The 17,193-nt window shown below is 37.9% G+C and overlaps 1 protein-coding gene across 3 annotated transcripts in view; it reads right to left on the reverse strand.

Annotated features, from left to right (window-relative positions):
- Positions 1 to 66: 66 nt before the first annotated feature.
- rtet (major facilitator superfamily domain-containing protein rtet) overlaps positions 67 to 17,193 on the reverse strand; it is a 57,854-nt gene continuing 40,727 nt past the window's right edge. The window contains exons 1-6 of one of the 3 annotated variants that reach the window (XM_065224866.1): positions 8,477 to 8,719; positions 8,331 to 8,396; positions 3,834 to 4,301; positions 3,179 to 3,770; positions 450 to 617; positions 68 to 388 (exon numbers count right to left, since the gene is read on the reverse strand). In XM_065224866.1, coding sequence (XP_065080938.1) covers positions 156 to 388; positions 450 to 617; positions 3,179 to 3,770; positions 3,834 to 4,280 — 1,440 coding nt within the window. In that variant the 5' untranslated portion in view covers positions 4,281 to 4,301; positions 8,331 to 8,396; positions 8,477 to 8,719 and the 3' untranslated portion in view covers positions 68 to 155. Of the gene's footprint in view, positions 389 to 449; positions 618 to 3,178; positions 3,771 to 3,833; positions 4,302 to 8,330; positions 8,397 to 8,476; positions 8,720 to 17,193 lie in introns of those variants that run through there. The other 2 variants (XM_065224864.1, XM_065224863.1) reach the window with 2 other exon arrangements.

Raw genomic sequence — 17,193 nt, forward strand, 5'->3', positions numbered from 1 at the left:
CCAAAAGGCAATGTATTTATTGCTTATTCCTTATCTACTGTGTTGTAAAACAACTCGGAATGAAAATTCCCAACGAATACTATATATAAAGAGTACAAAAACTATCTAACTAGCTACAAATGGACGTAACAAAATTAAATGAAATGAAACAGTATCTAAGACAACTTCATCAATTGCATCATCACCGTGGGACAAATCAAGAAAACACCACCGATTACGTAGGTTATCTTAGATCCTATACTCCAGAAGGCAATCGAAGCCACAATCGGACCAAGAGCACGTGCCAAGGCGCCAAGAGAACGAAATACTCCCAAAACGGTACCCTTCTGATGAAAATCGCCATACTTGGAAGTGAGTGTTGTCATGCAGGTTACCACGAATGCAGTCGCTGAATAAATTAAATATCACAGTGTGAGTTAAAGCCATTTGAAGGGGAAATTATAACTTACAAATCGCAAATAGGATCATTCCTAAATAGAGCATTTGCGTGGTTTCCGCAATTCCTACGACGATGAACGCAGGGATGATTAAGTACAGTCCATATACGGCTGAGATTTGCGTTAAACGCTGTGGAAGCCTCCTAACGACTGAGCCTTGCAAGAACGCCATGGTGACGCCTGGAAATAAATAAAATAAAGCATGAGAAGTATTATTACTTGAGGTTCCAATAGAAACAAGGTCGTGGAAGAATTTCATATGACACATTCGTTATAACGGGTTTGCCTGTTTGTTTACAGTGTTTGTACTGTAACTTTAGTGGGAATGAAACTGATGAAAACTGCACATTGTAGTCGAAATACGTATCTGTCATAGAAACCAAAATTAATTAAGTGGAATTAAATAAAAGATATCCCTTTTTGCTGTTTTATTTAAGCATTCCGCTAACAACCCAATTTCATTACTTCAGCCACTAAATATTATTGCATAATTAGAAAGTGCGTTAAATATGCTAAAAGAATTGATCAAGAGTTGTTGATTTTAGTAGTTCAAAATGTTTTGGGGTTGTTGAGTAGTGTAGTTGAGAAGTGCAAAACATTGTAACGTCACGCAACATAGTCGCTCACCAAATCATTTTGAGCTACTCAAAATGATTTGGTGAGCACATTAGATTTAGATTAGATTTATATTAGATTTTTTAAATATTTTAGACTTTTTAGATATTCAGAGGACATCAAATTCGTAGAGCTTAAAGCGAATTTTAAAGAAATTTAGGGTGTTTTGTAAAAATTCGGGAAAACTATGCGGGAACCTGACACACTTTTTGGAAACTTTGGTGAATTATGGCCCAAGCTCTCATATTGGTTTATTTTAAAAGTTATAAAAGTGCAGGACACGTCTTAAAACTTAAAATAACTTCTTAAGACTTCTTAACATGTTAAGACTTAACATAAATCAGGAAATTCCTTAGAAATTCAAGAAACATTGTCCAATTTCAGGGAACTTCGTAGAAAATCAACTACATACTAAAAAAATCAGGGAGCACCTCAAACTTCACAGGAATTTTGAGAACTTTGTAGAAGTCATTCGAATTACGTAGCAGTTCGAAGAACTTCAGGAAACTTCATGGAAGTGCTGGGATTTTTTAATTAAGTTGAAGGAACATACTTCTAGAATTTCACGGTTTGTTTTGGAAATTTTGGAAAATTTGTTTCGCACAAATGTTTAGGAAAATTTATAGAAAAAAGTTCGAGGTGTCTCCTGATGTTTGGAGATTCTGAAAGTCATTGTGTTCTGAGATTTTGATCGAATTGAGCAGTTTTGGCGTGACTTTCTACCAGCGATTTCACAAAACTGGACCAATTAAATTCTGTTTTTTATGAAACGCACAAATGTTGGCTACTTTTCTAGAAGAAAAATCTCAAAATAATGTTTTATTTCAAAGTTCAAGTGGTAGTAGACGTCATTTTAATTGCTCGAATGAAGTGGTGAATTGAAATTAAAAAAAAACATTATGGAACTTGGAAGAAATTGATGAACGTAGAAGTTGAGAAAATTTTCAAGAAGTCAAGATTATAGAACTGGGTAGGATCATTAGAGCAATTTTTAGTGGCAAATGACCACTACCATCCGAGCCAAACAATAATGGGTGATCAGCAAGCGACAAAAATAAAATTGTTTGAAAGTTTGTTTGCAACAAACGCGGTTGATGACATAACTTAATCGGAGCGGTGTAATGACATAACACAATTTTCCTCCTTGATTTACATGTATATCTTCTACATTTTATCATTTTCCTGCCACCTTTTTCATCAGAATAAGCTATGTTGTAGAGGGAGTTTGTCAAGACAATCGTTGCGAGCGTTTTGTCTATGTTGTTGTTTGCTTTCTGTTTTTTAATACCCTGGTCGTAGGCTAATTCTCAGATCCCACTTGACAGGGATTCGTTCGATCAGGAACTCGTTTTAATTTTGCCGGTCTGGTTCTACCGGATGCTGCTGATTTAAGAGATGAACTAGCCTCAGGCTAAAAATCTCTATAATAAAGAAAAAAAAAAAAAAAAAAAAAAATGCTGCTGATTACCGTCCCCAGCTCCAACTTGTTGAACTACTGCGCTGCCATGTGGACGCATAACTGTTCCATGTGATAATTTTGCGTTTTTAATGTTTAAAATCTTATATGCACTTTTGGAATATTACATAAACACATGCTGTTTATTCTAGAAAAATTCGATTTGTCCCTCTTGAATTATGGACGCATATTTATCCCACTGGAACAATTCAAATTAGGAAATCACTGAAGAGGATCGGTCATCGCATGTAGGCCCTTATGACTCTAACAGCTAGATTTATAAAAACAGCCTTGTTTTGCGTCCATTATTCAAGTGGCACAAGTCGACTTAACATTTTTCGGATGTTTGTGTTTTGTAACATGGGACAGTTATGCGCCTACCGGCCTTCTTTGGTTCTCGAGAATCCTCAGAAGATTAGCCTTGAATTCCGGACTCATGTTGCCTCGCGTGACTTTGTTTACGACCTCGTCGCCAATATTGTCATATTCTTTGGAAAACTTATGACTATTGACATCAAAGCAGCGTTATGATATGTCCTGACTGAGCAGTTATAACATTTTATAAGGCTATCTTGATGACATTTTTCTTGTCGATAATTAGTATAAGTCTGTAGTCTGTACAGTCATCGTGTTCATGAATGCATATGAAGAGAAATATGTTCTAACTTACCAGTAGTGAGGAACATTTTCGCCTGATCGATCGATGTATAGTTGAACTTATGATACATAAGGAATGTAACGGTGAACTCCAGTCCGGAGTAAATGAACAAGTAAATAAAATACACTAGCCCGAGGCTTTGAAGAGATTTTATGTCTCGCATGGAAAGATTCTTCACTGCCGAAAATTTAAATAGTGCCGGAATACTGATGTGGTCCAGAGCATGCGATAGTGAATTAATGATCTTTTTGGAACGTTTCTCCTTCGCTAGGGACTCCTTTAGACAGCATGCAATAAACACTACGTTTAACGATGCCAAACCCATGGCAAACATTGCCGGTAACCAAAACCATTGCGCATCGGTTTTGTCGGCGAACCGTGAGAATATCGCTCCAATCATAGGTCCCACGATGAATCCCAACGAGAAAGCAATCCCAACTAGTGCCATTGCTTTTCCTCGATTCTGCTGGTTGGAAACATCCGTTATCACTGCCATACAGATGGAAATGTTTCCTTTACTCAAGCCGCCCACGAATCGCGCCAATACAAAAAGCATAAAACTATGCGAGTAGGCCCACAATCCGTACGAAGCGGCAATCCCGACCTGAAATTGAAAGGATTATTGATAGAACTCGAATCATATTTCCAATGTTTGATCTATACTCACAGCACAAACAATCAGAACGGGTTTCCTTCCGTAGAAATCGGACAGTCTTCCGGCAATCGGGCTAACAATGAATTGCAGCAAGCTGAACATGGATCCAAGAGCACCGCCAAAGAGGACAGAATTGAACCGTTTCGGAGCGCCAACCAACTCCTGGAAACTGCTAATACTGTCCGACAAATACCCATACAAACCGCCGACATCGTTTTGTTTGTAATACTCCAACATGGATGGTAACAGGGGCAGAATCATGGTAAATGCTAACAAATCCAAAAGCAATGACCCGAATATCAAATAGGCCGTCGGATGGGTTCTGGTAATTTCATTGATTGTCTTGGACGGTTCTACAACTTTTTCCTGCTGGGATGATTTGGCGAGATTATTGTTGTTGATGGTCGAGCTGGAAAGCCCAGAACGTTTTTTGATTACGCCCATTGTGGTGTATGTCATTGTGATGATTTGTGATAGAATCTGGAATGAAAGATAAGTAGGTTGACCATGAATTACTGATTGCAAATGCAAAAACTCTATTTGGTAACATTAGAACAAGTGTACATACACCTCTCCCCTTTGTCACATTTTTTGTATGGACCTTAATTTTTTTTTTTTTGTATGACTCGTCACATTTTCCAAATCCCTCCCCCCTTCCTCTAAAAGTGTGACATAATTAATGGACGATCCCAAATGAGTAGCTTTTGAAGTTTTGACAAGTAAATGAATTCCGTTTCCAATTCTGATCTTTTGAAATCAGTTGCATTAAATTTTTGTGTCATGGTGAACTGTGGAAGGAAAAACACGACCGTTCAAGAACAGAATCGGGAATATTGTCATTGCGATCAGACCTAAAAGAAACTAGGGGAAAAGGATATAATGTCCCTACATAAATTCAGCAATCGACTAAATTTTCAATAGCGAACAAAAATATTCATTAGTAACGTCCCAATGACGCGTTCATCTAGATAAAATTGATAAACAGCATATTTTTAGCGATGGGCTCATTCATAGATCCATAGGCCAACATTAGAGCCATTTCCCTTATATAGTTACAGCTCTTTGAACTTTTTAGCAGCGAAAAAAAAAGGTAATACACAGCAAAAAAATAATTTTAATATCACATCAAAGTGGATGCACTTCAATCGTGTCGAAAATATGGTGTAATATTACTTGCCAAAAAGGACTAAATTGTCATTAATACAGTGCCATTACGCTACTTTTACTGTATTTGTTTATTTTTGTGGCCTTCAAAATTACATGAGATTTTCGACATGATTGAAGTGCATCCTCTTGGATGTAATATTAAAATTTATTTTTTGCTGTGTATACTTATGTCCAGTCACAGCAAAAAATAATGAATATCCATCAACGGGATATTTCGTGATGTAATCGATAGTTTATTGACGTAATAAAAACCCAGTGCACACTATTCTGACTAACTGCAGACCCATCAAAATTACGCCATGCTTGCTGTATTACACCTTTTTAAAACAACTGAGTCTGAAAGCAAATTTTCGGATTGTTTACATTCAACCAACGTAATTTCTGTAATAAATCAAATGCACTTCAGCCATACCAAATATAAGAAGCTTTATTGCATCTGTAAAGAGGTAATATTACTGGTAAACAACTCTCTTGGTTTGCTCGATACTGTACATCACTTTATACGAAATGTTTTAAATCAAAGCCAAGAGTTTTTAAAATACATTATGAGAAACTCTCGTCGGGTCGACCAATTCTTCCATAAGGTTTAACAGTTGTCGACTGATTGAATAGGCTTGCATAATATACCCTTTAATTTTTTAAATGAGGAACAAAAGATATTTCCATAAAAGTAAATGTACTATATTTTCAATCAACAGGTTTTCAGAAGATGAATACATCTTTAAATAATATCATTCAATGTGCAAGATATTTGTGGGCCTGTTTATTCATGGCCGCTTTATATTCGAAAAATCGTTGCATGTGCAAAGAAAAAAGTTTTATTTTGTGTTGTACACCATTTTTATGAATATATCAATGGCATAGTGGAATAGAGAGAATAAAGTAAGTCTTAATAGATTTTTTTTCTTTTGGTTTGGAAAGTACGGCGAATTAAATTGGGGACCCGTACAGAAAGCCGAATGTAATTCGAAAGGCCGAAGCATAAAAGGCCGAAGCATAAAAGGCCGAAGCACAAAAGGCCAAAAATATTCTAAGGTACCACATAAGGCCGAAAACCAAAAAGGCTGACAGTCAGAAAGCCCGGAAGCCATAAAAGCCGAAAACCAAAAAGGTCGAAAATTTCCGATTCAGAATACCTCAGATATTGAAGCCACCTTATAGTCGTTATTTGCATCGTCATTGAATACTCAAACATCCGGAAAAATAAAGCTAACTATCATTTTCTCTCTCATTCAGCATCTGAAACCTTTCTGCGCTTACAACTGAGTCGTTGAATGGTTCGAATTCCCAAAAAAAAACGAAGCCATCTTGTCATTAAATCGTCGTTAAATACTCAAAAAAACATTAAAATAACCCAAATTTTAAGTCTTTTTATTTAATTTTCATTACGGAAATCAAATGACTATAAAGTAGCTTCGATTATATTTTATTTCGAAGATACAGGAAAATAATTATTGTAACGTTACTATTTAGATGTAATTTACTTTATTAAAAACAAATCTTAAATTGTTCAAAGATGGAAGAAGTTTTTCAACGATTTGAGGAAGACGCGGGTAACGATAACCAAGGTGATGAGATTCTGAAGTGCAGTCCAAAGTGTTTGAAATTGTTCCACAAGCAGATTTGTTCATCCGTACAATAGATATTGTTGTGTTCTCAAGACAATAGATCTGTATATCCAAATTTTATAAAATATTAATTCCAGCTTGAAAGTAAGAGTTTTTTTCAAAGAGTAAACAAATCGAGTTAATCGATCCAAACAATTACTCTTCTATCATTATATGTTCTACCAAAACACCCATTTAAATTTACTTGCATTTATTTAAGATAATCATAGGTAAAAAAAATTCTATGTATGGATTACTTGTTACTTCGGACATGATTGGTGATCATTTTGTAAATGCGGGGCATGGAAAGCTAATCTAAGGGCTTAATCCTAGTCGGCCGTAAAAGACAATGCGCAGTTCCAAAACTCGTATTTCACCAGTCGTCCAGCTGATGGAATACGGCAGCGATTGGTGGATAAATTTTTAGGTTGCTTCGCGTTTGTAAACAGGCTGGACTGCAGTGGAACTGCCAATTTTTTGACAATTTTTCCATGTCGAGAATCGATCAATGTAGTTAGGACCTTATGCATTGTTCGGTTTGATTTCAAACCAGACGTTTATACTTCAGTGTTAACATTTCAAAGGGGCGTAATTGCTTTTGTAAACAATGGCTTTAGCCGTCGATTTCTCGCGAATAAAAGCTCACACATGAAAATTAATAAAACCAACAAGTGGAGCAGTAGAGGAATGTTTCCTCTACCAGCTAGCATTGTTAATTTGGAGGGGTGAGCTTTAATTCGCGAGAAATCGTTAAAGCCATTGTTTACAAAAGCAATTACGCCCCTTTGAAATGTTGACACTGACTTGTTGGAGCAAAGCACTATTATAAAGTGAGTGTAAGTGTCCTATACGGAAACCATAGTTACATGACATTTCTTGTCTTGACGATCATAGTGAGATGAATAGCAACATGCTTTGGTCGTCAATAAAAAATTAAAGTTGTTGAATATTAATAAACGAGAAGTTTATTGGCCGCCCTGCATTTTACACTTATTTCACAGTTTTACACGACGACTATGTTAGTCTTCTAGAGAATACGAAGATGTACCATATTACGTGGATGTAAGTATGCACATTGTTTTTCGTTACTTATGAACAGATATGAAACTAATGACATATAATATGTATTGGAACCACCTCCAAAATGTTAATGGAAAGAAGATATTGAAAAGATCGTCGAATCCTGGGGAGATTGCATGTTTCATGTTAAAGAGTTCTTTATTCGTATTTCGCCCCGCATTAGGCTCTTGCGCCAAAAATAATCCCTCAGATACTGTTCGGTCGAATCTATTATGCAGTGAAACACGCAGTAACAAGATGGTTTATATACACATAAGATTAATATATTATTGGCTATTATCAACCAAGTGAGTGGAACAGACAAAAGCTGTCTCGTTGTGCACGTAATCAATCAGATTGATATCTCGATTTTACGTGACTATAATAGATGCAACGGACTTCAGAGGTGTCAAAGTTAGATGCTCACATTATCACATTACAAGTTATTTCATAGTAAAAATGTGTTAAATTTTTAGCACGATTTCATAAACTCCGGAAGCAACTAAACGATGAATGCATTTCAACGATAAAAATCCCGGCAACTAGTATATAAGCTGCAACTATCACATTCAAGTCACGTTCTCATCTAATATCTCCGCATTCCGGTCGCACTTGGACCGGGTTTCCAGTAGACGTGGATCCTATTATGCAATTTATATTAGTATCGTAAACCTACTTCATTGGTGCTCACAATATAGATCGCGCCTTATGCCTTGTAGGTTGATCATTGTCTTTCTTCTCACTAAAACATGGAAAGAAGCCTTAAAAACTATCTAAAACCCGATACTGTTATCTACGTTCTACGATTGATGTAATACTTACGAAATTTAGCTGCGGTTATAAAACGTGCGAGAAATTGCTCCAGTACACCATTTGCTGTCTTTAAAGCTGCTGTGGTCCAGATCTGTACAAACCAAAAGTGGTTTCGACGGACAACAATTTACTTTCACTTTTTTGTTATTTCTTTCATTTTACACACCCAATGTAGGCACGCACAAAATGTGCCAGTTCGGGTCAGCTTCTCACGGTAGACTGTCAGTAGACAGCAACAGCTTAGACGCTACAGAAGAGCAGATACACTGACTGCCAGGCGCACTGACTGTACTCAGAGAAACAGTGAAATAACAACAAAACACAAACGAGTCCAAAATGAATGCTCACGGATTCGAATGAATTTCTATCAAGGTGATAAAGAAGAGGTTAGTGGAATTTCAAATAATTGACCAACAGGGCTTCAAACGAAAATCGCAAAAAATGATACTAGATGACGTTGGAAACATCTCATAAAATAAGTAAAAGTTTACAATAAATTAAAATATTACAAAACATAAAATTCCAAGGTATGCTAATCAAAAATTACAATCAGTTAAAAAATGCAGTATAAAAAGTAGACAAGAGATTCATAATGCATGATAATACTTTAGCACTTAAGCTACGATTAGACTAGAAAATTACTCCACAGAAAAACAGAAATAACGCTGGTAATTTTTTCATCGAACACGCATTTGACGGTAAATTTAAATGTTTCTAGTTGGTAGTACCACCACCTGTGGCGCGCATAGTCAATAACCCTTGCGTTTGACGTTTACACACTACCGCCATCTGTTCATAGTATACTCAACAGATGGCGGTAGTGTTTAAGCGACGATGTTGTTTATTGACAAATATTCAATGTGTTATGTTTGTTTGTCTGTGGTTTATCTGTTCCAGACTTGTCAAGTTTTCACCGTTGAGCAAATCCAGGACAAATAACGAAATAAAAACGAATTTCAGGCGGTACTCTCTCCGATTTCCATGGAACATTGCATAATTTTTCGCTATGGACAATCATTCAAATTTGTGCTGAATTCAGCTATTCCAAAATGGTATATTCACAATTTTCAATAAATCATAGCACGAAAATGTGTTATCCAATTACAAAGGCCATATATTTTCCTATTTATTTGAATCAGACGTCGTTTCGACTAGCAGACACTTTTTCGAGCTATGATTTATTGCAAAATATCGAAAACACTATTTTAAAAAATGAGGTGCGAGTCAAAATGGGCGAATACCAGCACTAATTTGAATAATTGCCCATAGCAAAAGAAGTTTCATGGAAATCGGAGAGAGTAAAGTACAAAATATAATTATAGCATCTAATGATGAGCTCTGCTCTCTAAAAGCTACTGCTTGGTAGGGTTACCATATCAAAAACTTGAAAAGGGGGACATTTCATTTAAGGTTTGGAGATTAAGGAGGACAATGATTCCTTTTTTTAACATTAAAGAAGGACAATGAGTTTTTATCAAACGTTTTAATAATATGTGCGCTTTCACAAAATTCATGATTTGCAAAGGTTCAATTGAGATTGTTCATAACTTGTAGTCGTTACCAATTCAATTCATCTTCTCTTTAAAATTCTGAAAAATGCATCAAACTAGCCTTCATAATTTAGTGTTGATCGCTGGTTTGCATGAAAACTACAGCTATACAGCCTTAAAACCACCCCAATTGTTATCATGTTCAAAAATCAGGATACATGTCATCGCTGATTGAAACCAACATGGAACATCTAAGCAACCTGTTAATTTTACCATTGTTTCACACTCAAAATAATCGACACGTCAAAGTTACGTGAAATATCACATAAGGTATCTCGTTTCTCTATTCTATCAGCTTTACGTGACTCACGTAGCATATATGTGATACCACTTGAATATTAAAGAAACTTTCTGTTGAATACTTTAAGGCATCCAATGAAATTTACGTGATATCCACATAGACAATTTCTATGTGCGTTTCACTTAAACCTTACATGGTTTCCACTTCTGAAAAAAAAGAGTGCGACACTCAGCATGGTGCACAACATCGCGGCTAGATACAGAGATGTTTTCGTTCTGTTTATAAATTGATTGCAAGATGTAAGTATAAGATACGGGTTATTTTTTTTCCGAATGTCAAAACTCATTTTATTATTTTATTATTTTTTATAGGTAGATGGCAAGCAATCTAGCAGTTCTCCACGGAAAAAAATCTTGGATTATCACCAACCTATATGTTATCACCCTGCTCCTGATTGGAATTATTAGTGTTTCATTGGATTTTTTTTTTTTGCCTTTTTTCTTGAATAAAAGGGCATTAGTCTGATATATTGTGAAAATTCATTATAATAATAATGAAAAGTATATATTATATCGTATAAAGTATCGTCAATAACAATGGTACTTAAAACCACCATGACATTCATTAGCAAAATCACGTAAGTTATACGTGACACTCATGTGACGTTGAAGCTTGACGAAATGAGTGCATCTACATGAGAATCACGTAACTCTTACGTGAAAAGTACGATGGAAAAAAATCTACGTATGTTTTCACGTAGCATTGACGTGAAAATTATGTTGAGTGCAGAATAGGACTCTAAGGCCGCTGCCAAGACGTCATCATTTATTACCAGAATATCGGTGGAATGAATTCTGGTGTTAACGACTACCGCTTAGCTGTATCGGACCGTTGCTATGATGTCATCGTTCTAACCGAGACTTGGCTCGATTCTCGAACGCTCTCCAGGACCGAAATCCTAAAAACAGTCGGAAATCTAATGGAGGTGGTGTTCTTGTGGCAGTCCGTTCCGGTTTGAAAACGAGGGCTTTCGAAAATGACGCGTGGGACTGTGTGGAACAAGCATGGGTTGCCGTTAAACTGAGTAATCGGACACTGTACTTATGTGCGGTGACATTGCTCCTGACCAAGTTCGTGACAATGAACTTATCGAAACCCATTGTCGGTCCGTTTTCGCCGTAAGGTTAACTGCAACTCCAGTTGATGAGTTCTGGGTGACTTCAATCTAGCTGGTGTTTCGTGGAAACCATCTCACAGTGGCTTTCTCCAGACCCTGTACGCTCTGTATTTCATACAGGATCAGTTAGCCTACTCGATAGCTATAGCACAGACAAACAGACATAACACATTCAATATTTATCACTTTAAAACATCGTCGCTAAAACATTACCGCCATCTGTTGAGTACACTGTGGTGGGTAGTACGCTGAACAGATGGCAGTAGTGTGTAAACGTCAAACGCAAGGGAATTGACTATGCGCGCCACATGTGGCGGTACTACCAACCACGATACGTTTAAATTGACCGTTAAATGCTTGTTCGATGAACTACTTGCGAGTGTTATGTCTGTTTGTCTGTGGCTATAGTGCAGCAACGCTATCTCAAATCAATGACGTAGTTAACGAGAACAATCGAAGCTTAGACCTCTGTTTCGTTAGCGCTCAGGACACTGCTCCAGTTATCTCCACGGCACCTTCTCCACTCGTAAAGCAAGTTCCTCATCAACCTCCTTTGTTTGTCACTGTCCAAGATAGTCACGTTCGAGATTATGAAGACATTTCCACAAACGTGTCATACGATTTTCGGAAAGCTGATCATAGTAGTATCATCGACATGCTGTCTTGTCTACCATAGACTGGGGAAGCGTCCTGGACCCTGATAACGTTGAAACTCCTGCGCAAGCTTTTTCACATGTCTTGGCGTATGTCATTGACAGACACGTTCCAAAGAGAGTTCACCGAAAAGGGTCACACCTTCCTTGGCAGACGAGCCAATTGCGAAAGTTGAAATCGATCAAGCAAGCGGCACTAAGGAAATTCACCAAGTACGCTGTCGCTGAAACATCATACGTTAGGCTCAATCATGAGTTCAAGCGAGTTAGCCATCGATGCTATTTTTGTTATATCAACGTGAGATTCAGAGTAAACTCAAGTCACACCCGAAGTCCTTCTGGAATTACGTTAACGAGCAGCGCAAAGAGTCTGGCCTACCATCGTCAATGATGTTCAACGGAGAAGTTGCTTCCACCTCTCAGGAGATCTGTCGCTTGTTTTCAGACAAGTTTGCCAGCGTATTCTCTGAAGAGATATTAACCGACAACCACGTTACCCTAGCAGCTAGTAATGTACCACTCTCCGGTTGGGTGCATTTGACATCCACGTCGAGATGATTTCCACTGCCGCACAACAACTTAAGTCGTCCTTCAACCCAGGACCCCATGGTGTCGCATCAGTATTTCTGAAGAAGCATATCGCCAGCTTGCTGACACCGTTGCAGCATCTATTCCGCATGTCCATTCCGAGTGGTATATTTCCATCTTGTTAGAAATGTGTACATATGTTTCCTCTTCACAAAAAGGGAAACAACGGAACGTGGATAATTACCGTGGAATCACATCGTTGAGCTCAGTTTCGAAGTTATTCGAGTTAGTCATCATGGAGCCCCTGCTCTCTCATTGTAAGCAGTATCTAAGTAGTGATCAGCACGGCTTCATTTTCGGTCGTTCTACTACCACTAATCTACTTTGTCTGGCATCGTATGTCACGGAAAGCATGGCAGAACGGGCTCAAACTGACGTAATTTACACCGACTTGTCGGCTGCATTCAATAAACTGAACCATGCAATTACGAATGCTAAGTTAGATAGACAAGGAGTAAATGGAAACCTCCAACGATGGTTTCGCTCTTATCTCAGTGATCGCCAGTTGATGGTAACCGTTGGTGAATGTCAGTCTGCTACTTACCCAGCCACGTCAGGGATACCTCAAGGAAGTCACCTAGGCCCGTTGATTTTCCTGTTGTACTTTAACGACGTGAATCTGGTCCTCGAAGGCCCTCGTCTATCGTATGGAGATGATCTAAAAATCTATATCCGGATCCGTTCTATCGATGACTGTCACTTCCTCCAATGCCAGCTCGAAGCGTTTGCTAACTGGTCAACTTGAACTTGAATGGAGGTCAACCCCGCGAAGTGTTCAGTTATCACCTTCTCTCGCAAGAAGGAACCGATCATGTTCAATTATGTACTTCAGGAAACAACTATCAGCCGTGTCAACCACGTAAAAGACCTGGGAGTTATTCTGGATTCCCAGTTAACGTATAAGCAACATATCTCGTTCATTGTCGACAAGGCGTCAAGATTTTTGGGATTCATTTTCAGGATTGCAAAGAATTTTTCCGATATATATTGTCTCAAATCGCTATATTGTTCTCTGGTGCGGTCCACCCTGGAATATTGCTCTGCAGTATGGAACCCAAGCTATATCAATGGTGCTGAAAGAGTTGAGTCCGTTCAGCGTCGATTTCTTCGATTTGCTCTGAGGAAGCTGCCTTGGAGAAACCCTTTTCGTCTACCCAGTTATGAAAGTCGATGTCAACTGATTGATCTGGAGCTTCTACGTACTCGGAGAGACACTTTGCGGGCCCTGCTCATCGCGGATAGTTTACAGGGTAGAATTGATTGTTCTACAATCCCCGAGAAGATCAACGTGAACGTCCAACCCCGAGCGCTGCGAAATAACGCTATGTTAAGATTGCCTCAGCATCGCACTAACTATAGCATGAACGGTGCTATAGACGGCCTTCAACGTGTGTTCAATCGAGGTTCTTCAGTGTTCGATTTCAACCTGACACGAGAGATGCTACGCCGGCGCTTTTCCCGTATTTTCTATGATGCAGTAAACCGTTGAATGACCATGTATTTTATTGTATTGTGTATTTTAGAACTACAACCTATGTATTTTAATGTTATTCACTTAAACATCATTGGGGCTACACTCAGCCTGTTGATACTAATGTAAACTAATAAATAAATAAATTATTATTATTATTATTATTTAATTAAGAAACGAAACTTTACCGTAGTCTTGGCATTCGTGACATGGAAACAATAGTAGTGATAATTTATCAATCTATTTGGATATATGCGATCAACTGGATTTAGCCAGCAGTAATGTATTTGAAGAATACAATTCAAAAATTGAACGTGAAAAAAGTCCTGTCCGTAGAACGTCTTTAATTACGTAAAATACCAAATTAAAATCTGATATTTTCGTTCCGTAAGCAATCTATTTGCAATTTTTTTTCTAGGAATCTACATGTTTACGTTTTCTGTAGAAGATCGTGAGTACGATTATTTTGAATTTTCAAGGGACATTGGCGTAAATCAACTTCAAGCACAGGAAATTTTGCAGGATTAGAAAAAAAAAGTAGACGCTTCAAAGGTCCTCGACCTGACGGAATTTCTCCAGTATTTTGAAAAGTTTAGCAATGGAACTCACTTTATTGTTTTGGCTTTTTAATATTTCGCTGGAATCCGGAACCTTCCCAAAAATTTGGAAAAGTTCATGTTTAATACCTACTTTGTATCTTTAAATCTGGCCGAAAAACTGACGTACGTAATTATCGTGGAATAGTCATTATTTCTTGCCTTCAGAAACATTTTGGGGCAATGGGTGAAGATTAGTTCTTTGACTTGAAGCCATCCAGTAGTACTGTGGTAACAGCTAACAGAGGATGTGTGTGTGTATGTGTGCTGAAGCCCCGTTGTCAAGGCGACGTCATTAACATTCACGCAATTATTACCGGATTTGTCTGCGAACCTTCTTTCCATCAAACAGATCGTGAGAAAGGGTCACACGGTTATCTTCAATAACGCCGGTTTTTGGGTGAGCAACAAGGCAGGAACATTATTGCAACTGGGAGCCACCAGCACGATTTGTTCAAAATAGAACAGCAGAAGCAGGACACGAAAAGCGTGCTAGCTTGTTCGTTTGCAGGAAGCTTGGAGATAACATCGACGATTAGGGCATCTCAACATCAATGGTGTCCGCAATCTGACCAATGGATTGCTGACTGGCGTCAAGGTTATTGGAAGCAAAGGATGACTAATTGCAAGAAATGCCCGACGGGCAAATACACCCGACATCCATTTAGTAAGAAGGGAACTCGTGCTGATGGAATTCTCGATCTGATACATTCAGACATTTGCGGGTCGATGGAAGTAAAGTCGCTTGGAGGCAGCCGCTACTATATCGTTTTCGTCGAAGACAAGTCTCAATTTTAAAGCGCATGTGGTAAGCTCCAACCGGTATTATCCTCGGATTAAATCCCGATCAAGAATGTGTTATAGTCATAAGAACTGTAAAACCTTGAAATATTTAGTCAAAAATATACTGTATATACGTTAAAAAAAGGAAAATGCACTGTCCGAAATCTCTTAAGAGGAACTAAATCTAACATGAGAGCAGTACCTTAAAGAATATGTTGTGGTTTTTTTTTCTTTGTTAAGTTTTAACACATAATCACACAATTTTTTCTATTTGAAAATATTTTTAACGAATTTAGAAGGAACATTTTGTTTACAATAAAATTTTCTATACAGTCCTTATGAATTAAAAGAAATAATACAGCTCATGTTTCTCGGCAACCACTGTACCGAATTGGACGCAACAACCACCAAATGAAAAGTACCCTTAGAATCCTATTGAATATTTTGCGTTTGCGTTTGCGTTGTTATGATATACTTTGTAGATTGGACACTAGCGACACTCATGTCTCTTCTGAAATTCTCAGTTAGACTACTTTCAGGAATAATGCTGGAGAGTAAACATTGGTTTCAATCTAAACAAGAGTAACAGAAGCATGACTGTCGCTATTCCCGGCCACGCCCATCTTTACCATAACTATGGATAAGGAAGGAAATGTTGATGTAGTACTTACGTAACGAAAGGCCACCGACTTAGCGACATCCTCATAGGTGCTACGGAGTTGGAGGGTTGGGTAGGGTATTCGGTTAGGATTCACCTCAAGTTGGCGATGCAACCAAAAGTATGTATTGTTTATTTGTTGTTTATTTAATATCTCGATAGCCGGCTATCGAAAGAACGTATTCATTTTGTTTAGTGATCATGAATTTTAAGAGTCATGACGGAGAGCTTGGGATTAAACCCATGATTTTCTGCTCAGTAAGCAAAAACGATCCCTCCAGGGTCATCGAGCATATCAGAACCATAAACACTTCGCGACAATACAGGACTACGTTTTCGCTTGATATGCAAATAGTTTCCGAGGTTAATGTTCAATATCAAATATACAAATGATGGTGGCGATTTATTGTGCTGTGGAAGAGCTTGGGGTTAAATCCATGATTTTCTGCTCAGTAAGCAAAATCGATCCCTCCAGGATCATCGAGCATCTCATAATCCACAGCGCTTCGCGTCAAAGTACGAATATAAGGATGAACTATCTGTTATTCAATAACCATTATTTACGATAATTACATGAAAAAAATAAAATATAAACTACAAACAAAACGTGACTACTAAAATATCAAAAAGATATTCTCACAAATATATTTCACGCAACCAGGAATCTCAAAACCATTAGACGCTATAATGATACTCTGCACATGTTAAACACAAGAAGAGGCCAAAAAGCAAGTGTCCGACACACAAAACCCGCCAGATCCCCTTGCACTCACAATCAACGATTCTACGAATCGCGAGCGCTCACGAATCATAAAACCGCTGACTGCGACACTCTGAAAGCGAAATTGACAGACTATATGCGTCAAACACCCGCCCTCCAATCTCCTCCCATATCCAACAACACAAATCTCCATTACAACATCTATTTGATCTTTTTCTGCCTATCTTTCTATTAGGCCTGTGGACATGCGTTTGCTTCGAAACTTCTAACCAAACTGGGAAAATTTTC

This window comes from Ochlerotatus camptorhynchus, unplaced genomic scaffold (assembly GCF_037179485.1).
Source record: "Ochlerotatus camptorhynchus isolate MF236.1 unplaced genomic scaffold, CSIRO-AGI_Acam_v1.1 ptg000216l, whole genome shotgun sequence".
Taxonomy (NCBI): Eukaryota; Metazoa; Arthropoda; class Insecta; order Diptera; family Culicidae; genus Ochlerotatus; species Ochlerotatus camptorhynchus.